The following is a 25,171-nucleotide window of genomic DNA, read 5'->3' as shown; positions in this document are numbered from 1 at the left end:
GCCCACCTACTTTTTTTTTTTTTTTTTTTAATTATAGAGACCGGGTCAGGCTGGTCTCAAACTCCTTGCCTCAGGCGATCACAGGCGCTATAGAGACGGGGCGGGGGGGTGGGTTTCCCTGTGTTTCCCAGGCTGGTCTAGAACTCCTGGTCTTAGGCAGTCCTCCCGCCTGGGCCCCTCAAAGTACTGGAATTTGCAGGCGTAAGCCACCGCATCTGGCTTTGCACATTTATCTTCCAGCAAAGAAAAACCTGGGCAACTACAGCCAGGAACTTAATTGCTTTAATTTGGGAGCAAAGCAGGAGATTGAGGGGTAAAGGTGCAAGAAGAGAGAAAAGAAAAATTAGGCTGTTTGGAAAGAGTAGCACAGATATGATGTAAGAAATTGGGTTTCACCATATTTGTGTGTGTGTGTGTGTGTGTGTGCGTGTGTGTGTGTGTGTGTGTGCGCGTGTCCTCCTCTCGCCTGCCCTCACTCGGCGTGCCTGTTTGAAGGCCCCGCGCGGTTCCTGCTCCTGCTCAGAAGCGGTCCACCTTGATTCTGCCCGTAGCAGGTGAACCTGGTGTGGTGCGCGCACTGCGGGTCCTGATTGGCTGTGCACGCCACGGTGAAAAACTTGAACGTCTACTCCGAGTCCTGCAGCTCCTAGTGTCTCCTCTGGGTGGACGCCTAGGCGCACGGCCGTTACTTCTCTTTCACCTGTGGATTCGTCAGTTTCTCGTTCGTTTCAGGAGGCGATCCCGCGCCCTGGGTGCGGTGAGGCCGCTGGGACAGCGGAGGTGCCTCCCGACGCGAAGCAGCGAGCTGAGGCGGCGGCCAGCGGGGAAGATGAGCGGCAGCAGCGCCAGGTCCAGCCACCTGTCTCAGCCCGTCGTGAAGAGCGTGCTTGTGTACCGCAACGGGGACCCCTTCTACGCGGGGCGCCGCGTCGTCATCCATGAGAAGAAGGTGTCCAGCTTCGAAGTCTTCCTGAAGGAGGTGACCGGCGGCGTTCAGGCACCCTTTGGGGCCGTCAGGAACATCTACACCCCGCGGACTGGCCACCGAATCCGGAAGCTAGACCAGATCCAGAGCGGGGGCAATTACGTGGCTGGAGGCCAGGAAGCCTTCAAGAAACTCAAGTGAGTCGGTCTCCCCCACCGTCCACCCATTTAGGTGCCCTATAGCGTGGGGTTGATATGAAGAAATGCAGATCCCTACCCCCCAACACCTCAGTGGTTGAGGGGCTGTGACTTCTCGGTGTGATTGATGCCCCTCAAAACTCTCGTTGCAGTTGGGGGGTAGAGGTTGACACTGTGACTGGAGAAGGAATTTCACTTGGGTCAGCAGTAGGAGTAAACTTAAAATCTGTGTATAAACAACAGGAATCTTAAAGAAAAAAAAAAGGTATCCTTGCGAAGGTTAGTGACCAAACTGATACTTTTGCGTTTTCTGTTCAGTTTTTTTCTTTCCTTTTCCTTATTTTTTTTCTTGGAAATCCATCCTTTTAATTTAAATAAACATTCTTAAAAATCACTTCCAAGTGTTGGACACTATATTGTCACCAGAGGAGAAAATTGCTCTGCATTTCCCGTACTGTTTAAATTATTTCAACCTTTCATTCCAAGTAGAGTTGACAACACTCACTTTTGTGACCCTGCTCCCACCCCCTGCATGTTTATGCTGTTAGCATAATGCAGGAAGAGTTTACTGGCTGACTGTATTTGTCGACTGTCTGTCTCCAGCAACGTGATTAGACCTTCAAGGGCAGGGGTCCTTATTCCCAGCTCTTGAGCTCACTCATAGTGAGTGTTCAGTGAATTAAGAAACCGTCAATTCAGGGAACAAAGATGAGCAAGGCATGATTCCTTGTCTTTAGGAGCTTTCAGTCTAACTGGACTACCTGCACACTAACAATTTTAATGCAAGCTACAAAGGGATATGTGCAATTAGAAAAATAAAGTTATGTGGGAATTGTGCGTTGAGAGTTGGTTGGGGTGGTCATTATAGGACAGGTAGAATTTTACATTCCATTTTTTTTTTTTTACAGCTTTATTGAGAAAGATTTCTCATGGCATAAAGTCCAACCATTTCATTGGCTTTCAGTGTATTCAGAGTTGTGCAACCATCACCGCCAACTAATTGTAGTTCATTTCCACCCCTCCCGCCAAAACATTTGTACCTCCCAGTTTCCTCTGTCCCCTGTCATCTGGAAACCACTAATCTATTTTCTGAATCTATGGATTTGTCTATTCTGGACATATCATATAAATGGAATCGTACGATATATGGTCTTTATGTCTGGCTTATTTCACTTACTGTAATATTTTCAAGGTTCATCCATGTTGTAGCATACATCAATACTTCATTCTTTTTATTGTTGAATAACATTCCATAATTTGGGTATATTACCTTTTATATCCATGCTTATCCATTAATCAGTTTGATGTATATTTGGGTTGCTTCACATTTTAACTATTATGAATAATGCATCTATGAATATTTGTGTACAAGTTTTCATTTCTCTTTGGTGTATACCTAAGAGTGAAATTGCTGGATCATATGGTAACTCTGTATTCCATAGTTTAATAGAACATTTTAATTGAAATTCATCTTGGGCCCCAGGATAGAAAAAAGCCTTGACCATAAATCTAAGCTTATGAATTCATAAGCATTATCGGATTCTTAATAATTAAAATTCAAATAAAGTCTTATAACTACATAGAAATATTTTTCAAAATATCACTAAAATTCTTGAATGTAATCCTTCTTCTCCTATATTTGTTTAAATTGAGTTCTAGGTATTCTATTATACTTTTTGTTATGTCAGACATTCTTTTCATGGAAAGTGAGGGATATATTTGGATTTATTTTTCCCTCCCCTGAAGCTTCTTAAGCATGCTTTGTTAAACTTCGTAAAAAAGGGCTAAATGAAATTGCATGCTTAAAAGAAACTTAAAACCAGGAGACTGAAGACTGAGTTGCTCATCAGCTCTGTGTCCTTGGGCAAGTAGCTTGACTCAGCTAATCAGTTTCTTAATGCAGAAAAGGTGCATAATCATTTGTACCACACAGGGCTGTGATAAACAGTAAATGCTATAGATGTGTGTTTTGTAAACACCAAAGTGTTACATAAATATAAGACATCTCTATGACCAGTTCCTTTTGTTACATACTTTATTTTTTATTAAATATTTCCGTATAAAGCAATTTCGTGGAAATGAAAGTCTGATTCAGAATCTCTGAATGGCTGAAAATTGTAGACTCACTTTTATAATTCATGTTCTTTTGTTTATTTGATCCTACCAACTCACAAGATTAAAAAAAAAGGTACAGTTCCACACCAAATAAAAAAGTGTACTCAAATCTCTCTAAGAGATTTGCATGTTATTTTTGCTTTCAGTTCATACACAAAAAACTGAATTTGTTATAACAGTGTCCATGGTTAGGTTTCCATGCTGACAGATGACTATTTTATTTGTGTTAAAGAAGTAGTATCTACGGTTATAATGATAGAAGCCAAGAATACTTGAATGTTGAAGATATTTGAAACTTAGTACTTATAAGTTTATGTAAAGAATGGAGAAACTGTCAGAACAAATGAAAGCCTGAACGATATTGAGGACAATTCGTGGGCTTTCATTTAGACCCTAAATGTTGGGAAAGACAGCAACATCTTTTTCAAATGGAACTGATCAAATCGCTGCTTGAATTGCTTTCACTTAGATTTTTCTAATATTTTTGAAACGATAACTAAACATCAGGTAGCTATTAAACCCTTATTTATTTCAAATGTGAGACCATACATTCACAATCTTTATTTTACAGCAGAGAATTCTAGAGATTATTTTCCCCAAAACTTTCCCTGTGCATTGTTGGAAGTTGACTCTACAGCATTAATCTTGTGGATCTGAAACCACTTTCCTGCACATGACAGAATATTTTGGTATTATTTCAAAACTCAGCCCCTGCAGGTCCACAAAAGACCCATTTTATTGCTAAGACGGAGTGTTTGCACTGTTTTAAAAATATGACTACTTTTATATAGGGGCATTGTATGACAATTTCCAGAGATATGAATTAACTAAAGTATTTTATCCAAAAAGTCAAACAGCAACAATAAAAACATTTCAATAGCCAAAATTAATTCTAACATAAGCTTTTTTGGGACAAGTTGGCAATTGTAGTAGTTGGGGTAAAGGATTGATCTATCATTATAAATTACATGTTAGATTTATACTTTTTAATATTAAAATGTTTATTTAGCACATTTTATGTATGAAGCACAGTTTAGGGACCATTGAAAACTGGAACCACATCACAGTGATATTACACGTGAAGTTGACAAAGGTATACAGTTTTCAGATTGTGCTTATGTAACAGCTAAAGAATGATCACTGTTAGTATCTAGAGCAAATAGTAATGGAATAATAGGGGTCTCCAGAGGTTAACTAGTCCACCCATCTGTTTCTTAGCTGAACCAATTACCAAAGTCATCCCACATGAGTGAGTGTTTTTGTATCATTAAGGTGCTCTCATAGAGACAATAATTTCTCAGCCTTTCCCAGTTGTTACCCTAATGCACGCTATCAGTACTTCCTTTGACCTAAAGCCTGTATTTAATGGAACAGTTAAGCAGCTTTGCACATAAGCCACTCTTTTAAAAAATCAAATCTGTAAGAATATAGTGTATATAGTAAGCAGCTAACTATTAAGAGGGAAAAATGTTCCCTAATAGATGTATGTATTTCTAAGACTTTCCTTCTCTTGAAGTTTAGGGTAGACATATGTCAGCTCTGGTCGGTGACACTGCAAACAGTTTTTACTATTGTAATTGCTTTTCATTAGTAGCTATTTGTTTTTGCTTTAAGGTTGAGAATTTCCTATGCGTTGCTTTATTTTTTTATGATTTTTAAAAACAAATTACTGACTTAAAGTCTATAAAAGCAACTCTTTTTGTTTGTTTTTTCCTCAGTTACTTGGACATAGGAGAAATCAAGAAAAGACCAATGGAAGTTGTTAATACAGAGGTAATGCAAATATTATTTTGAAGATTCAAATAAATAACGGTGCCGTTTGTTTCTTATGGTGTGTCTTAGAGATTTGGACGGCATTCTACTTTGATGAGTTCTCTAATGTAAAGAAATGGAACATTATATGTTTTAAGGCAAAGATAATTCTTTCTTTGAATCATTGTCAGAAATGAAAAGACTGAGTAGGTGTTCTAAGATGTGCAGGATATGTCAAGATTAGACAAAACATATTTTTCTCTTTTCTAGCTACATGTTCTCTGATTGAAATCCATGGGAAGGTTCCCTGTCAAGTGAGAAGATTCTGAGCATTGTTAAATAAATCTTTACCAAAGCTACGTCCTCATCCTAACGTGTCTCTGATAACTCAGTGTTTGATATAGCCAGGGTCACCCTGACTGCCCCTGAGGCTTTCAAAGGAGATGAGTAGATGTCACGTTGGACACTTTGTGATGTCAGGAAAACACCTGTGTTTTAGCTTCTATCGAAGTACGAGTTAAGCATAGTTCGTGAAAGCTTACGTGAAGGTTGGAAAAGGAGCTTGTGAAATATTCACAATACCGCATTCCACGTAGCTTCTGAAACCCTGGTGGAGTTTTAGGTATTCTGTAGGATGTATTCTTTAGTTTGTGAATGAAAAAATAGATTAAAAACAAAGTTGAGGCCACAGCCTGAGACAGGGAAAATTGTAGTTAGATCCAGAATAGGCCTCTGTTCGCCAGCCCAGACAGCCACTCTTCCCATTCAGACCCCAAATAAACAAGTGCTTCCAATGGGTAAGTGCTGCCAATGAAGAAATGGCCAACAGGAAAAGTAGTTTTTCTCACTTGTAGTCCAGAGCCCCAGAGGGACTCTCCTCAACACTCACCATTTCCTCTCACATCATGTTTGTGCCTAATAGGACCAAATAGGCCCCTCTAGAAAAAATATTGCGTAAGAAAAAAGTTCTAATTGTACAGTATTTGAAGAATATGAGGTTAAATTCATTATTCAAATAATCTGTAGAAAGAGGTACCCTTCCTAGACATCATTTAACATAATTAATATTTTGGCTTGTATTTTCAGTGCATCAAATTGATTAGTCATGAAAGTGATAGGCTTTGTAGCTTAAAGTAGACAAAGGTATACAATTTTCAGGTTGTGCTTATGATATAGCTAAAGAATGACCACCAGTTGATATCTGTCTCAAGTAGAGTAGTAATAAAGGGCAGTGTTGTGAATTTGTTCTGGATGTGATTCTGATGAAAGGATACACACCTGTTTAAAGTATACTACCTTGCATGAAATTGGTGAAGAAACCTGGACTTCCGCAATAGAATTTGCGATGTGTGAATTCCCAAAAAATGTGAGCACAGTATATTTACTCTGGATTCCAGTGTCTTTGCTGAAGACATTATCCCTAGTAAAAGACAACAGGTGTGCAATAGATTTATCGAATATACTTTTTTCTGAAAAATTTTTTTTTGAGACAGAGTCTCCTTCTGTCACCCAGGCTGGAGTGCGGTGGCTTGATCTCTGCTCACTGCAACCTCCCCCTCCTGGGTTCAAGTGATTCTCCTGCCTCAGCCTCCTGAGTAGCTGGGATTACAGGCACGTGCCACCACACCTGGCTAATTTTTTTGTTTTTAGTAGAGACGGGGTTTCAGCATGTTGGTCAGGCTGGTCTTGAACTCCTGACCTCATGATCTGCCCGCCTTGGCCTCCCAAAGTGCTGGGATTACTGGCATGAGCCACCAAGCCCGGCCGTAAAATAGTATTTTTAATAACAGAAGCATTCACAGAAACTCCAGTTCATTTAATTTGCTTATTGTTCTTCCACTCTGGGGATAGTAACCATTGTTTCTTTTTATTTTGCACTTACACATGAGCCAACGTACAAGATCCTTATTTATGGATGCACACCTTACGTGTGAAAAACCTACCCCTTGTCTCCAAATGAAAGACTGCATCTGTTTCATCCTGCTTCCTACTGGTGACTCCCTCCCACTTACTCCTTTCCTCTTGCTGCCCTGCTGTGGCCTTTTATTTCTTCTCAGTCCTTACCCATAAACCCTTCTAAAGGAGATGGAAAGAGAGAAGTAGAAGAAATTGTGAAATGCAAAGGAGATGGGAAAAGGTGTTTAGAAACTGCTTGTCCATGCTCTTTCCCGCATCTTCCACGCACTCATGCCCAGCTTTCCCACTTATTCGCTGGAGTCCTCTCTCCCACTCTGCCCTCCTGTCCTAAAGTTTCCTCCAGGTCTGGACAAGCAGTGTGTTCACTTCCCTCACTTCACATGTCCAGTCCGGAGATACCTTCTTCCCCAAAGTTCGCACCATGACCTTCACCCTCTGAAGTCTGCTTTGAGCAAAGGCAGCCCCTACTTTCATTGCCAGAAAGAAAGGTTTCTGGGTTCTTGGCATCTCAAAAGGGAACTATGAAAGCATTTTTCTTCTGGAAATATCACTTTGACTCTGAATTCTATGGTATTTTTACGGCTGTTTTAGGTAGAGCACGAGTGGAAAAGGGTTTTGCAGGCTGCCCTGAGAACCTAATTATACTGTGTGATTTTTAGTATGGGAAACTACCTTTCTCTTTCCCACAACTGATTTATAGTCAAACTTTTGGAGTTCAACAAGTTGATAAGTTGGAGGATGATCTATGCTCAAAATTTGAGAACAGACTTGGTAGAACACTGGCATTTCCCAAAATTATAGATCTTTAAAAATCTTAGGTGGGTATTTCCTTTCAACATTAATGTGTTGAGAAAAGATTGCACATCTTGTTAAGTGCTATTAAGGATGAGCATTCTTTGGAGTATGATGGTATATAAAGGGAGATCAATAGAGAATTATTTTTGAAGTGGATTTAGAACATGAATACTTCATGAAATTGGAGGGTTAAGAGTTGTTTCAAGGGGGAGTTTCAGTGCCATAGTAGCACAAAAAAATTCAAAAATGTGTCATTATGAGGGATGAGTAAAATAACTTACTCACCAAAATGGGGGGCATTTCCTTCAAATCTAAGGTAATTTTGAGTTTTCAGTGATGGGCCTGCATAATAAAAGCCACCACCCCAGTATACACAATTCAGTTTTTCTGGTTGCCTAAAACATACTAATTCTAATTATTCCGAGTACATTTTATACGGAAAGACCTTTGCATTTCAATGGAGTCATGCAGAGTGTGTGGCACTGGGTCCTACCCACTGTGGCTGGGACACCCTTTCAGTGAGTGCTGGGAGTTATTCCTTCTCCTTTTCCAGAGCAGCTCACCCAAGACCATGGGTACGATTTGTTGCTTTTACGTAATTAATAATTTAGACAAGGTGGCACCTGCTTATTGACTTCAGGTCATGCTAACTAGAATGTGCATGTCACCTTGACATTGGAAATTCTTTTGTGGTTTGTGTCACTGCTTGCTTGTTCCATGAGGCTCATCTTTGAAGAGATACTTAAGGACAGCCAATGCTATTCCTGTTCCTCTTTATAGCCTCATGATGGGTTTGGGGAAAGGCAGAACTGTAATGGACCTAACCCAAAAGAAGCATAGGGTCCTATTTGGTGAACACTTTGCACAGCAGGAAGTAATGGGGTGGAGGGGGGGGGGAATAAAGAAACAGAAGAATAAAAGAAAGAGGAATAAGGTGACTCTGTGGTTGTTTGCACCCACCTCAGAATCAGGGCACCATATGGGCTCAGAGCAGCCTATCCCTGACTCTCTACACCCAGGTCCTGCTTTTACTAATATCTAAATAAACAGATCTCCTGGATTGCCCTTGTACTCTTTTTGTGCTCCTGAGTCATTTTGCATAGCTATATTTTCATTTTTCCTCCCACTTTACCTGTGTCAATGGTGGTTTAATGAAGACAGTTTTCTTAGCTTCTGACCTTGGTAACTCATCTCCTTGTATTTATGACTTCCCAATCCTCTCTTTGCTTCCTCGTGTCCCACCTCTCAGTCCAGTTTCACATCTCATTATATCTTCTAAGTCCTAAGTTGATTTACCAGCTCCTTTCTTTCCTCTTTACCTTAAGCAGCCTGTGGGAGTCCTCTGTCCTCATGCAGTTGGAGACCTCTGATTCTGCATGTGTGATGCCTTTACCAGCACTTACTCTTGCCCCTACCCTTCTGCTTTACTGAATGTGATTTCTGCTTCCTCTCTTCTTGTTTTCCTACCTTGTCCTCTCTGCTTCCATGTTATTGAATGCCTATACAATGCGGTGGGCAGAGTAAGCAAAATGATTAAGACATGCATGACCTCTCACCTCCAGGAATTTATAGTCTTGCTGAAAAGACAGATGAGCATCTCTAGTACTACATCATAAGTGATTCGATTTAGTAGATATAGTTTGCATTGAGCCATTTAGTTCAAGTGCTTCTGGCTTTATCATGTTGCAGCAAAGCCATTTGTGGACCCTTCAAATGGAAGCATCCTTCTGCTTTGACCTGGCATTGTAGATCTCACTCTTCATTCCTGCACCTCATGTCTCATCCGTGTAGTACTTCCTTCAAATAATGACATTCTTTTTTTTCCATCACCATTCAAGGTGGAATTAATGACATTCTTAAATAGATATTTAGAGTACAAATCTGTTTTACTGTGTAAGGGGCTTTGGTACATGTTATATAGAGAGGGGAAGAGCAGGCAGCTTGACTTCGGAGCACTTAGATGGGCTGGGAACTGTGCTAGGCACTAGGCATAAAATGGATACTTCACTGCTCTTGCTCTTTGGGAGTTCAGCGTGTAGGAGAAGAGACAGAGAAGTAAACTAGCTATGATTATCTAGTGGCAGGTGGCTGTGCTAGAGGTGTGCTCAGAGGACTGAGGAAGTGCAGATTGGATTAGGGTTGTGGGTCAGCCAGTTTGAAATGGTTTAAAATATAATACACCCTTTTGTTTTTTAGCCTGTTTCTCTTAGATCAAAGTTTTGAGAAAGTCTTTTTCTACAACTTGATTAAGAGGGTAATATTTAATAATTATATCTGTAAAAGATTCAAAATCAGTCTCTAGCAGAAAGAGTGAAAATCAGCTTGCATGGAAAAGAGGAAAAGGTCGCTTTGCTATTAACCAGGCTTAGAGGATAGACACATTTAAAGCCAACTATAAAATTAACAGGAAACGTTGTTTCTCCCATGGTGGCACAGGGCTGTAAAATGCCACAAGGGTCCCCTCTTTGAGTGATGACTGCTTTCTTACTGCTGATGCTCTCAGACTTGCTTTGCTATTCCCATCTTTTACGGAGATCTTTATTGGATAAACTTCTCTTATCTCATACAACCCCTGGTTAATCCCTGATTCTTTTAATTTCACCTTAAAAACAGAAACCAATCTAGAACTGATCTCTGTTTCCCTTAGCTCTTCAGAATCCTTCAATGAGATTCCAAACCCTACAAACCTACAAACCCTCCTGCCTCTTTGTCACTGTCATTTTATGGATTCTTTAAGTGCTGGCACTTGCTACACCAAGTCCACACATCTGATTTTGTCAGACTGCAGGCTTGTTCCTGTTAGACTTCTGATTAGGCTTTAACATATACATCAGAGTTGTCTGTTAGATTGTGGTCTCTAGGAGGTCTGCTAGTCCTGTATCGTACCCACCACACTGAAGGCTGGGAATTGTTTAAATTTGCCGTGGTTTTGATCTTCCTTTTGGGCCAATTTAAGTAGATGTCCATTTGCCTTGCACATGCCTGGTTATTCTGATTTTTGCATGATGGATAGGACGTCTCAAGTAATTTAAAAGCCTTTTTTTCCACCACCTATTTAGATTTTGTTTCAGGGGTAAAATTAGTTGTAGTTAAATCTTTGTTTGATACATTTATTGCCCCTGTAGGATAATTTGCAGCTATATTGAATGAACGCTATTCATGCAACAAGTAGAGTTATCCTTCAGTATACTCAGTCCTAGGAATTGTTTCCAGTACCCCCTGAGGATACCAAAACCCAAGGATGCTCAAGTCTTTATATAAAATGTCATCATATTTGCATATAACCTATGCACATCCCCCCGTATACTTTAAATCATCTCTAGATTACTAGTAATACCCAGTGCAATGTAAATGCTATGTAAATAGTTGTTGTACTGTATTTTTTATGTCATTTTTAAATGTTGAGTTTTTTTCTTTTTCTTTCTTTCTTTGTCTGTGGTTGGTTGAATCTGTGGGTGCAGAACTTATCCATATGGAGGGCCGACTATATTTATTGTGTGCCTGTTATGTGCTAGGCGTTGTGGTTGTTAACTGGGAACCAAGCTCCTGGTTTCTGTCCATGGAGCTTACTAATCTTAAGCCTTCCTGGTGTGGTATCTCTTGATTTTTAACTCTACCAATGTTGGTCTTTGTTGCAGAATCTGGTGTAAGGCAGATTTCTTTGATTCAAGAGCTGTATTTAGGGGGCTAAATAGCTTTTAAACTTTATTATTGATAATGAGTCAGAGGATAATGGGATTAATTTTTGAAGAGTAATAAACACCTAATTCCTGGAAAGTATTTTTCTATTTTCCTAAAGTTATAAACACCTAGTCTACTCATTGTAACCTGAATAATAGCTGGGGTTGTCCCTCTCTTATGATCAGGATAAGTAGGCTTGAATCTCCATTGCTTAGCCTTTTTCTTCCCAAGATATATGTGAATTCCACAGGTATTATTATCTCATGCCCACCTCTTCTGAGTTTCTGCTTCTGAAGTATTGGTTGAGTTATGGGTTCTCTTACAGTTTGTGTCTGTTTAAGACCTCCTCAATCCAGAGATGAAATTCTTTCATTGATGTCCACAAGAATACCTCACCCATACAAGTTTATGTGTGGTGAATTTTTTTTTTTTTTTTTTTTTTGAGATGGAGTCTCGCTCTGTCACCCAAGCTGGAGTGCAATGGTATGATCTCGGCTCACTGCAACATCTACCTCCCGGGTTCAAGCGATTCTCCATGCCTTAGCCACCAGTAGCTGGGACTACAGACACCTGCCACCACACCCGGCTAAATTTGTATATTTAGTAGAGATGGGGGTTTGTCATGTTGGCTAGGCTGGTCTCGAACTCCTGACCTCAGGTGATCCACCCACCTTGGCCTCCCAAAGTGCTGGGAGTACAGGCGTGAACCACCACGCCCGGCCTGTGTATGGTGAAATTTATCAATGGTTTGTAGAACTAGGGTGGATATTCTAAGTCACGTAGAAGTGTCGACAACTCTACATGATGTTGTACTTCCCCACTCTTAAAAATACCTTGGCCTTATGTGCCAATTCAGGCTCCAGCCTGTGGCCATGCTTCTTGGTGACTTCTTTCTTTTTTCCCTCTTCCTGTCTCTTTTCTATACTACCCCTACTCCACATTTCCATTAATTTCTAATACAGAACAAGTTGGAAGTTCATTTTTGTTTCTGTAAATCCATGTTCTCAGGGTCAGCAGTAAATAAATTTTTTTTTTTTTTTTTTTTTAGACAGAGTCTCTCTCGAGCAATCTCTGTTCACTGCAACCTCCCCTCCCAAGTTCAAGCAGTTCTTATGCCTCAGCCTCCTGAGTAGCTGGGACTACAAGTGTGTGCCACCACGCCTGGCTAATTTTTGTATTATTAGTTGAGATGGGGTTTCACCATGTTGGCCAGGCTGGTCTCAAACTCCTGACCTCAAGCGATCCACCTGCTCGGCCTCCCAAAGTGCTGGGATTACAGGTGTGAGCCACCATACCCAGTCTTGCAGTAAAGATAATTTTTACTCTCTTCTCCACATTTATATTAAAAAAATTAGTAGTCTGTTTTGGGTTTCCTCTTCTTTTATCAGTTCTTCCTCATCTGCTATTGATATCCATCAATAACTCTCAATAACCAGTCACAAGAGAAATATAAGCAAGAAGAGAGAGCAGAAGGTCAAGCTCACCTAATTCAAAGGGATCTATCGGTGAATAAGTGTGCTATCTGTACTTCAGAGAAATGCTGCCTCAAAAGTAAGACCACAGTGAAAATCTTCCCAGAGAGTAGCAGCCTTCTTCTTGGATAAGCCATCCTTCTGAATCCTCTTGAATACATTGAGATAGGTGTATTCTCTCAGGGAGAGCGTGGATAAACCTTGTTTCTTCTTAGTGGGGTGGAGAATTTTAGGAGTACCAGGAGAGGAAGAGAGAAAGGAAGAGAGTGTTTGAAACTGCAAAACTTTGCCTTGCTGAAAAGTTTGTGGGAACTGGGGTTGTACTTCAGGTCAGTTACTCAGGTGAATGTCCTTAAGATTTTGAATATCATTATTAAAATTTCACATTTCAGTTTAATCATTAGGCATAATTTCTAATGAAACATTCTATAGGATTTCCTACTTAAAGGCTTTGGTTGGGAACGGGATTCTAGACATTAAATGGATTCTAGATATTAATTGGGATTCCAGGCATTAATTATTAACCTTATTGCAGGAAGGCATGGTGATTATGTGGTTTAACTCACTAACCTTTAGCTTGGGAATTTTGAGACCCAAGAGGCTTCAAAGAGCGAACTACTGAAGAGGTAATCTAAATATTTCTTTCTTTAACTTGAGGAAAACTTTCCAGATTGTGTTAATTTGAGGAGAACTTTCCAGATTATGTTAGTCAGGTTTACTAATTTATGAAAGAATCAAAGAAAATAAAACACACTTTTGCAAATTCTTCCAACAATATTGAAGCCCCTCCCCAAACTTTTATTTTATACCTTTTCCCCCACCACTCTGATATAACTGCTACTTAAGAAGCATTCTTTTAAGGAAAGCCAGTTCACGTCAGTGACCATGGTGACTCCCAAGTATTCATGACCTTACCAAGGTTTTCTGCTAAAGAACAACTGCTATATTTCATTTTTCTTTCACACTTTCTTGTTTTACCCTTTTGTCAGCATTGAACTGTGTGTATGGATGTGTATGGATGCGTGTATGTGTGTTTGAACAAGACTAAGAAAGACAGAAGTGTATCTGTCAACCAGTGAAATATCAGTCTAATGAAAAATATTCATCAATAACTCTCAATGAGCTCTGATCAAAAGCTAAAAGATTGGTGGTTTTACTTTAGCTTTTAACATGTATCATGACATTTGTTCCAAATATCTTGCATCCTCTCTTTGGCATTTAGGCATGGTGTTAGGAAGCTTAATAACTGTGAAATTAGCAGATATGCATATTAGAGCATGTATAGGTTTTTATTTATAGTGATAAGCTGTTCTAAGCAGAGAGAAAGTTAATAAATGTTTAGAAAAGAATTATTAACCTTTTCAGAAAAAAATAGGAAAAGTAATAAAATATTAAATTACTAAATATGTGTAAAATACCACTTGTTTTTTCTCTGCCTGACTTATTTCACTTAGCATAATGTTCTCCAGGCTCATCCATGTTTTTGTAAATGACAGAATTTCTTTTGTTTTTATGGCTGAATAGCAATGAAGCTCACATGTGGAATCTAAAAAGTCAAACTCATAGAAGAAAAAAAGAATGGTGGTTACTGGGGCTTGGGATGAGGACAGGGTGGGGAATGGGGAGATGTTTATGAAAGGGTACAAAGATTCAGTTTGACAGGAGGGATATGTTCTGGAGATCTATTGCATAGCATGTTGATTATAATTAATAATAATGTATATTTGAAAATTGCTAAATGAGTTTTTAAATGTTCCTACTACAAAAAGTGATAAATATGTGAGGTGATAGATATGTTAACTAGCTTGATTTAATCATCCCACACCGTGCCCATATATCAAAAAATTATGTTGTACTTTTATTTTTGTTTAATTGACAAAAATACATACAATTTTTGTCAATTAAAAATAAATAAAATACCATTTAGTTGAAATACTAAACTATTCTCAATATAAATTTTCTTTTAAATTCTGACCAAAATAAGATCCTTTTGGCAATTGAACAGCAACACCTATTGAACTGAGAGGAGCTTGTTCTTATATTGCATGAGATTCAGAAATACAGAAGGTGAAATTTAGGACTGTATAGTACAGTGCATGATCTGAAATTCTGCCAAGGTATATCAGGCTTTTGGTTGATGGCAGTTTAGATACTTGTGCACTTGTGAGAAAATCAATGTTTAGATTTATATTTCAGGATAATTATTAGAATGAGCTTATTGAGTTTTCTGGTGAAATCAGAGGAACTCGTCTTGATGAAAGTATATTTCCATATGGTATAAATAATAGAAAAATGTGTCTAAATCAATAGTAATGTCTAGCCAGGGAAGACAAATAAATTGTATTCAACTTTTTATTGAATGCTGCTCATGCATGATTTTACATTTCCTCAAGAATATTTAGGCGGGGCACGGTGGCTGACGCCTGTAATCCCAGCACTTTGGGAGGCCGAGGTGGGTGGATCACGAAGTCAGGAGATCAAGACCATCCTGGCTAACACGGTGAAACCCGTCTCTACTAAAAAAAACACAAAAAATTAGCTGGGCATGGTGGCAGACGCCTGTAATCTCTGCCACGCTGGAGGCTGAGGCAGGAGAATGGTGTGAACCCGGGAGGCGGAGCTTGCAGTGAGCTGAGATCGCACCACTGCAGTCTGGGCGACAGAACGAGACTCTGTCTCAAAAAAAAAAAAAAAAAAGAATATTTACCAAGAGCCAGGCAGTGGACTACATTCTAGGCCTGCAGATATAAAAAGACTCACGTGCCAATCAGAAATAACAACAAGGTAATTGTAGGAGGACTCTCTAAAGAGTTTTAAAAGGTAAGATACATGAAAGGAGTAAAAATGTTGGAAAGTAATATCAGAGATTATTAATCCAGGGGAAGAAAAGTATTATTTAGACCCAATTAATAATTGGCTTCAATACTTACAAAGAATATGGTAATCAGCCCTCTACATCATAGCTGGGTAACAAAATGGGGGTAAAAAACATTAAGATATTGTGTGAAGATTGGTGAATTTGAGTTGGTTTGAAAGAAAACCCTTTTTTTTTTAATTGGAGACTACTAAAAACTTACTGAAGGAGAAAGAGTGATACCTGCTTTCTATCTATTTTAAATAGAAATACATTCTTCTGACTTGCACATTTCGGTTGTATGCCAAGATGGCAGAGGTGAATTGAAGCTTATTTAAATTTCAAAATGCGCTCTAATCTAAGGTTTTCAGGGTCAGAGCCTTCCTGTGGAAGCCCAGAAGGAGCGCTGCCCAGCTGCCACACTCCACGGAGAAGTGGCTGGTGCGAGAAGACTGCCAGAGTGACTGGCAGCAGTCCGTATTGACACCTCCTGTCTTGATTTCCTGTTTCAGAGAGTTCTTCCATGCAAATAAATATGCGATGCTGTGATTTTCTGACTTACAGTCAATATTGTTTAAGCAAAAAAGTAACATAATTTGAAGCAACACTGTGAAAGTAAAGGGTTTGAGGAATATTCCTGTTTTGCCGTATGGTTTTCATATTTAGAACTGAAGGTAGCATAGCACCCTGGACGGACATAGCAACCACCTAAAGCGATGTTTCAGTTTTCCCCCACTAACTGTATGTCCAGCAAAGATGCATTAAAGGAATAAGGGAAAGCCCAAAGGAGTCAGTAATAAGAAACCAGTATATGAAGTCATCTGTGAGGATGCTTTCACATTTGATTAGGATATAGAAACTTATTGGGTTAAACACTTTAAATTTTATTTCTCTTTAATGTAGAACAAATTCTCTGTGTGTTTGTGTGTGTGTATGTGTACGTGTGCACACATGCGTGCGCCCTCTTACATGTCTGATTGTTGGGGAAGTATTTTTGGATTCTGGGAAACTTTGTTTCAAAGATCTAGAGTAGCCCAGAGCAGCAATAAATCTTTGGACTTTTCTTGGAAGGGTAGTTTGGTGAGAACACTGTGCTAATGAGGCCAAGGACTTGGGCTTGAATCCCACTCTTAGATCTACTAGGTCCCTGGCCCCAGACTGTTCCCTAAATAACCAGCTGTCCTCTCAAATGTGGTACTGGTTAAGGTTTGTGGGAAAGTATACATGTAATTCAGCCTACATCTATCACCGAACTCAGAAAACAACTAAAAAGGTCCATGTCTCGAAAGTAGGAGGCTAATAGTCCTATCTTTATGTGTAAAATAAAATAAGTTTCAGTATAGTTCAAAACAGATGGATGGAGGCATTTTTTTTTTTTTTAAAAAAGGTAGGTCTCTATTTGCACTTGGCTGATTTCAGCAGGAAATATGCAGGCAGTATGCCCTAGTGTCTAGCTTGGTCAACAATGAAAATTCCCATGTATCATTGTGAAAGACTCCTTTATAAGCAGCCAGCCAGATCAAACTCAGATGTCATCCCATGATTACATAGTTTGGATGTTTGGTTTGTTGAAATAAAGTTGATTTCAGCCCACCTCTTAGCTGGGGGTAGAACTTTAAGTGGTGAAGGATCGTGGGAGAGAGACAAATAAATTGACTTTTTATATTTGCAGTGTCTAATGTTTAACCTGGAACTGTTCTCTCTAGGAAATTTCAAATGGCAATCTCTGCTGCTTTGTATTTTTTCCCTCTTTCTAGCAGTGAGTATTTTTGTGTTTCAAAGATCTGTGAACCTCTATGGCCATCTTTGCTATTTCAAATTACATAGCCATATGTAACTGGGCTGCCAACTTTTAGAAATTTTTAGATAATGGCCAGGTTCCATGGCTCACGCCTGTCATCCCAGCACTTTGGGAGGCCAAGGCAGGTGGATCGTTTGAGGTCAGGAGTTTGAGACCAGCCTGGCCAACATGATGAAACCCTATCTCTACCAAAAATGCAAAAATTAGCCAGGCATAGTGGTACGTGCCTGTAGTCCCAGCTACTTGGGAGGCTGAGGTAGGAGCATTGCTTGAGCCAGGGAGGTGGAGGTTGCGGTGAGCCAAGATCCTGCCACTGCACTCCAGTCTGGGCGACAGAGTGAGACATTGTCTCAAAAAAACAAAATTTTATTTTTAGAAAATAAGTCATCTAATATCATTCAAATTGCATTTTGTTAATTATATTCTAAGTGATAAAACTCCATATTCATGGCTTTTTTTCTTAGAAACGAGTGGATAACTAGATTTCCAGTATTACAAATTTTGCATTAGCTAGTTTTAGATCTTCCATGCTAGTTTTTAAAAGCTGGATTAAAAAAAGAAGTGTCAACTAAAAATATTTTTACTACAGCAAATACATTCTGTTAGTATGACTTTTGCAAATGCGTAGCTTGTTTTGCATGAAGGCTCAATTGACTAATATTTAATTTAGTCAAATAGTATATGAAAATTGAATTAAATTGCCCTTCCGCTAGCTGGTACTTCTTCTAATCAGATTGCTATTCCCTTGTGTTATTTCTATTTTAATTAATTTTATCAATAATATTGATTAACTTTGACTTTCCTCACCTATTAGGCTACCATAAGCCAGGGGAATCCTCAGAAGCTTCCTGGAAGGAATGATGTATACATTGTGACCTAAAGGGAATGAGTATGTTCACCAGGCAAACAGAAGGAGGAAGAGCATTGCAGGCAAAGGAGATGGCATGTGTGAATGTCTGCAGATGAGAGAGCACAGGGCACATTCATTTACATGTTCATCTCTACATGAACATGTATATAATGCAATCCAAGCAATGTGATTGTCTACTGGGAATTTTCAGCATTTTTACTTAGTGACTCTTACTTATTCCGAAACTCTATTCCTCTCCACCGCTTCACCAATTCATTTCCTTATGTATAATCATATTCAAATGATAATTTTCCATCTCTTTAGGAATTCCCTTTGCTCTCTCTATCTTATAGCATCAAGTTAGTGGATCAATTTTGATGTGTGCATCAAATTTGGTGTCAAAAGACCCGTCCAACACTTATTATAAATATATCCATTCATAGACAATCTTGGTTAGATGTCCACATTTTAACCTGTAACAATGTTAGTTTAGCTTGTGTGTCCCAGGCACCATGTAATTACTCTGAGTACACAGACAGAATTATAAAATCATAATGGCACTCTCCTAGTATTCCATCAAAGTGATCCTAAAGGATTAGAAAGATGGTTTTGTTGGCAGCAATTGGAGAAGAGGAGTCTGCAGATGAATTGATCTATGGTCTCTGCTATTATTTTAAGCCTTCTTTCATGTGGGAGGGTTTGGACCCCAAGGGAATGACACTAGTCACAAATTTATGGCTCTCACATTTTGGTGGTAAAAAATAAACATCACAAATTCTTTCATCAAAAAAATGATTTGAGCACCAGTTTATGTGCCAGGCATTATGTTAGTTGGATTTGCAATGGTGAATATATCAGACAAGGCAAGCTTTCCTGAAGCTGGCTGTGTAGTGGAGAAGATGGGGCCGTACGCAAGCCATCCGTAGTGTGCTGTGTGGGAGGATACAGGCGGCACAGGCTGCTGGAGGGACGGCTACCATAAGCCAGGGGAATCCTCAGAAGCTTCCTGGAAGAAATGATATATACGTTGTGACCTAAAGGGAATGAGTATGTTCACCAGGCAAGCAGAAGGAGGAAGAGCATTGCAGGCAAAGGAGATGACATGTGTGAATGTCTGCAGATGAGAGAGCACAGGGTACATTTGAGAAACATACATGTGCTGTTTGGCTGAATCACGGGAAGAGGTTGGGATAGAAGGTTGGGAATGGAACTATGTGAGAGACAAGGCATGGGAGGTAGAGAGGTACCAACATCAGGGGTTTTAAAAAGTAGTTTATCTTTTTCCTAAAACCAACCAAAAGCTGCTGGGCATGGTGGCTCACACTTGTAATCCCAGCACTTTGGGAGGCTGAGGTGGGCAGATCACCTGAGGTCAGGAGTTTGAGACCAGCCTGGCCAACATGGTGAAACCCCCTCTACTAAAAATACAAAAATTAGCTGGGCGTGGTGGTGTGTGCCTGTAATCCCAGCTACTTGGGAGGCTGAATCAGGAGAATCACTTGAACCTGGGAAGCAGAGGTTTGCAGTGAGCTGGGATCACACCATTGCACTCTAGCCTGGGTGACAGGAGTGAAATTCTGTCTCAAATTAAATAAATAAAACCAACCAAAAGCTATTGAAGGGATTTCATCAGGGAATTGACACAATGACTCTTATTGCTACAGCAAGGTTGGAGGCCAGGCGACCATGTGTTGGAGGTAAATGTGCCACTCATGATGGGAGAGGCTGTTGAGATGGTGGAAGGGTTAGATTTGAGAAACAGAGCTTAGTGATTGAGTGGATGTGGGGTAATGAAGAAAGATTAGCTGGATGATTTTTGAGTTTCTGGCCTGGGCTACTGGATAGATGGCATTCCCTTTCGTGAAGACAGGGAATACAGTTGTTGTTTTTCTTAATGGCGGTGACAGGCAGAGATAATTGAAGCATTAACTTTTGAATATTGAGCCAGCCTAAATGTTAGAAGATGCACAAAACTGGAACTCGCTGTGAGTGTGTGTGCGTGTGCACATGTGTGTGTTTGTATTTCTTTGATATGTGTTTAGTGTTGTTCTAAGTACTTTACAAAGATGATATAATTTAATCCTCACAACAACCTTATGAAGTAGGGATTGTTATTATTCTGATTTTACATGGGAGGAAATTGATAATAAAAACATGTTTCTCAAGAGCTCACAGATGAGGGACTGTGTGTTCATATATTGTGTGTTAATGCAGAAGGAAGCGTTTCCTAAGAATTAATGCAATTTAATTAAAAGATGATCATTCAGTGTCTTTTTGCAACTGAAAGGATGTTTGTGGGAGTGAAGGGTTTTAAAATTTTTTAATACCTTGATTTAATGATGATAAGAAGGATAAAATATATAAGAAAGACTAAAGAATTAGGAAGTGAATCCAGAAAAGGGATAAAATATTCTTTCAATTTCCTTAATAGTCTTTTTTTTTTTTTTTTGAGACGGAGTCTTGCTCTATGGCCCAGGCTGGAGTACGGTGGCACCATCTCAGCTCACTGCAACCTCCGTCTCCCAGGTTCAAGTGATTCTCCTGCCTCAGCCTCCCAAGTAGTTGGGATCACAGGCGCGCATCACCACACCCAGCTAATTTTTAAATTTTTTTTTGGTAGAGACGGGGTTTCACCATGTTGGCCACCTCAGTCTTGAATGCCTGACCTCAAGCGATCCGCCCACCTTGGCCTCCCAAAGTGCTGGGATTACAGGTGTGAGCCACCGTGCCTGGCCCTTAATACTCTTCTTTAACAAGTCATCATTAGTCACAAAATATTGCCGGGAATTATTTTAGTTGTATTCTCAATTGACATTTTTTTTTTTGGCTTTGCGAATATTCCCTATAGGACAGGATATTTATGTTGAATGTTTCCAATACAGTGCTTGAAAAGGCTTTGGCATATCTGCTTATAAAAAGGCTCCCATAGGAAACCAAAAATATTTTTACATGGAAATTTACAACAGAGTGTGAAGAGATTACAGACAGATATATAGAGCTGAGAATCACTGAATGCATTTTTTATTTATTTATTTTTATTATACTTTAAGTTCTGAATGCATTTTTAAAAAGTTTTTACTGTGCTACTGTCAAAGGGCCATTTGGTTTCTTTAGCTGTTTTTTCCAGATGTTTCGAGTAACATTTACCAAGTTACTAAGCAAAAAACACAACTTGAAGGATTGGAGGAAGATAATAGGGGAGAGCATCATGTGTTGGAGACAAGCTACTTTTCTCCCCAAGATCTCAAGGTGTCAGTTCTTTGATCTCTATGAGCCTCATGTTCCTTATCTAAAATGTGAAAATAATACTACTATCTTTTAAAAATTATTGTGAGAATTAGAAACATATAGGTATGTGTTTAGCTCCTAGCACTGTACCTAATACATATTTAGAATTCAGTAAATGGAAATTATGCCATGTTGTTGCTGATGTTACAAAGGGCCACATTAATCGAATAGCTCATAAGTGAAATAAGACAGGGTTTACTTCTTGAAGACTGGGTATTTGGAAAAAAAAGTTAAAAAAAAAAAGGCAGGGATCACTGACATTATATTGGCTGCTTTATCAGGCTGTGACTAAAAGGAGAAAATGCAAGTGCACATTAAATGTAAATGTAAATGTAAATGCTTGGTCAGCTACAAATCCCTCTACAAATGTTATGTGATACTTATCATTACTTCTAAAAGAAGTAATCATAGAGTGAATGTTTGATAAATAGTTGAGATCATTATTATATAAATATATGAAAAGGAAAATATTTCAGCAAATAAAATAGCACATAATATACTTCTATGTGTGACTGGATCTTGGAATTGTTCTTCAAATGTTTAGGGTTTGCATAATTTCACAAAGACTGAGAGATACAGAGAGAGTAAAATACACATGTGAATTAGCCAAGAGTTTTCCTTGCAATAAGTGGAAAAAAAAAGAAGTCTCTGCTTCATTTTAGCAGAAAAAGAATTTTTGAAAATATGTTAAATATCCTTCAAAATCTCTGGTGGGGCTGGAGAACTACGTTGAGAGAATGAGCAGCCAGGAAATCAAGACAGCCAGAACCCAGATTACACTATGTCACCAGGACCAAGCCATTAAAGACAGTCCTGCCACCACCATTGAACAGTGGAGACATTCAGATTTTTAGACTACTGCCCCCAACTTTTGACAGTGGATATTGTAAATACTTCCTTTAAAACCTGGATTTGGTTGCTGTTGATGGCATGATTATACCTTCTTTGCTTTGTTGGGCCATCAGTACTGGTGTAAAAGCCTGGGTGGGACTACTGGGCCAAGCTAGGTGATATGGTTTGGCTCTGTGTCCCCACCCAAATCTCGTTGTAATGCCCATAATCCTCACATGTGGAGGGTGGGACCAGGTAGGAGGTGATTGGATCATGGGGGCAGTTTCCCCCATGCTGTTCTACTCATAGTGAATATGTTCTCATGAGATCTAATGGTTTTATAAGGCAGTTTTCCTTGCTCTTGCTAACTCTCCTGCCACCACGTGAAGAAGGTCGTTGCCTGCTTCCCCTTCTGCCATGATTGTAAGTTTCCTGAGTCCTCCCAGCCATGCAGAACTGTGAGTTAATTAAACCTCCTTTGTTTACAGATTACCTAGTTTTGGGTAGTATCTTTATAGCAGTATGAAAACAGACAAATACAGTGGGCTTGGCTGCAATAGGCTGACAAAGTGAACATCTGGCCTTTTTACCTTCTGTGGGTGGTGGTGGGATCTGCTTCCCTGCCAGACACATATGGTTGGAATTCTATTCAAATAGAAAATGCATTCAGATGCTGGAAAGCTGAAATATGACAAATACTTACTATACATCCTTTGATGGTCGAATAACCACATATCTTTTGTTTCTGCCAAAATTAATGCCGCTAATTCTAATGCTTTTGAAAATACACTCCTCCTCTTCAGGAGGAGGCAACCTAAAGTCTCTTTAGTTATCGCATCCTATCTCACTTCTCACAGGGCACATTTGCCTGGTGAATGGCTTTGTGTGCTTTGAAAAGACTTTGAGGAAGACTCAAAGCAGTTACTTGTGATATTATTGTAGGATCCTTCAGCAAAGTACCAGGTCTTCCCTTCAATTTTGGGGGCTGTCAGGTCTGGTAATTGACTGTGGGGTTGAGATGACTGATAGTTTACATGATCTAGCTATTTTTTGTTACACAAATCAAGTAGAGGGTTGTACAAGTCTTTTAATCTTGGGAATCTCGTGATCATTTAGTCACCATCATAAAATCCATTGATTGTAGTTACCATGTTTGCTGTGCCGCCCTCTTGTGACTGCTCTGCCTGCCTTGTCTCTGGAGAATAAGTGCTGCTTTTCTCCTTTTGCCACCCCAGGATCCTGATACATCACTGAAACCAGAAAGCCCATTTCAAATGCAGCATCTTCCACCAGCATGTCTGGTCTAGGGAGAACAACAAGTAGAGTACTTTCAGAGTTGCTGGAGCACCATTCTTCACCAATGTGTTTCTCAAGGCCTTGTTGAAGGGAGTGTGTTTGGGATCCTCACTTGAATTACATAGATAGAAGATTAGTGGGTGGAGTGCTCATGACAAAGCTACTCCACAATTTCTGTTTCCTTTAGTCTTTGGATCCCTTTCGCTAAGTTACATGTTTACTGTAAACAGATAGTAAATAACTTAGGCTTTGCAGGCCATATAGTCACTGTGGTAACTACTCAACTCTGCTGTGGTAGCATGAAAGCAGCTATTGATGATTTGTGAGTGAATGGGTGTGTCTGTGTTCTAATAAAACTTTATTGGAAATCAGAAGATAGACAGAATTTGGCCCATAGGTCATAGTTTGCCAACCTCTGCTCTGAGTTACCTTGAAGAAAATTTGGCATCTTAACCTTATTTAATGAGGGCCACCACAAGTCCTGGTTTTCGTCAACTAGCTAAGCAAAAATTCAGAGCTATCCAAGATAACATATTGTGTCCAGCATTTCCAGTAAGTATACCCATGATAAAAGAGCAATACCTTTGTTTTTTTCATTTGACTCTCTATCTACAACCTTCAGAAGAGAATGATACTTTGTCCAATGTTAGTTCCAGCTAGTTTCCAGTGAAGACATTATCAGGGACTATGGAATTATTTAAAAACAAATTCCACTAATCATGCTTCAGAATTACTGCACTCCAATTAGCAGTAACTACAAACTAGAAGCCGGTTTTGTTTGCAAGGGCTATCTTCCCTGCTCTATACCTGACTCTCCTCCTATGTTCCTTCTCCTCTCTTCACTTCCCACTATCCATTCCAGTTTTGAGAGTCATAAACCTTCCTTATTCTCACTGCTTAATTAATCATGCCCATCAGTTATAACTCCTGTTTCTGAAATTCACCCACTTCTCTCCACTTCTACCACCTCTACCATCATAACTCAAGCTACTGTACACCTTGCCTGATTTGCCTCAATAGTCTCCTACTCTGTCTCCTTGCACCCATTGAGCTTTTGCATTCTGTTTTATATTTTATTTCATCCAGAATATGGAAACACTAATCTGATCCTGTTACCATTGAGTTTAAAACTCATCAGTGACTTCCTATTACTCTTAGCATAAAGATAAATGCCTTAAACTTAGCCTGCAAGACTTTACATCAATGTTTTTTGGACTTCAGGTCATGAATCTTCAGTACATTGAAAATCAATTTAGGTAGTTGCGACAAATGTATACAAACATAAAATAGAACATATCAGGCTGCACTAGAGATAGCAAAGATAAGTACTGTTTTGTGAAACTGTGATTTTGGTTGCGTGTGTGTGTGTGAATTGGATTGGATTGCAACATAAGACG

At 39.4% G+C, this 25,171-nt stretch overlaps 1 protein-coding gene across 1 annotated transcript in view; it reads left to right on the top strand.

The window, feature by feature from the left end:
* The window catches only part of DCDC2 (doublecortin domain containing 2), a 189,410-nt gene that overhangs the window by 964 nt on the left and 163,275 nt on the right, over window positions 1-25,171 (top strand). Inside the window, exons 2-3 of the mRNA XM_008976792.4 lie at window positions 733-1,122; window positions 4,956-5,010. Coding sequence (XP_008975040.2) covers window positions 830-1,122; window positions 4,956-5,010 — 348 coding nt within the window. The 5' untranslated portion in view covers window positions 733-829. The remainder of the gene's footprint in view (window positions 1-732; window positions 1,123-4,955; window positions 5,011-25,171) is intronic.

Source organism: Pan paniscus, chromosome 5, assembly GCF_029289425.2.
Source record: "Pan paniscus chromosome 5, NHGRI_mPanPan1-v2.0_pri, whole genome shotgun sequence".
In the NCBI taxonomy this organism is placed as follows: domain Eukaryota; kingdom Metazoa; phylum Chordata; class Mammalia; order Primates; family Hominidae; genus Pan; species Pan paniscus.
Note: the sequence above shows the minus strand (reverse complement) of the source record. Positions and strands in the feature narration are given on the sequence as shown.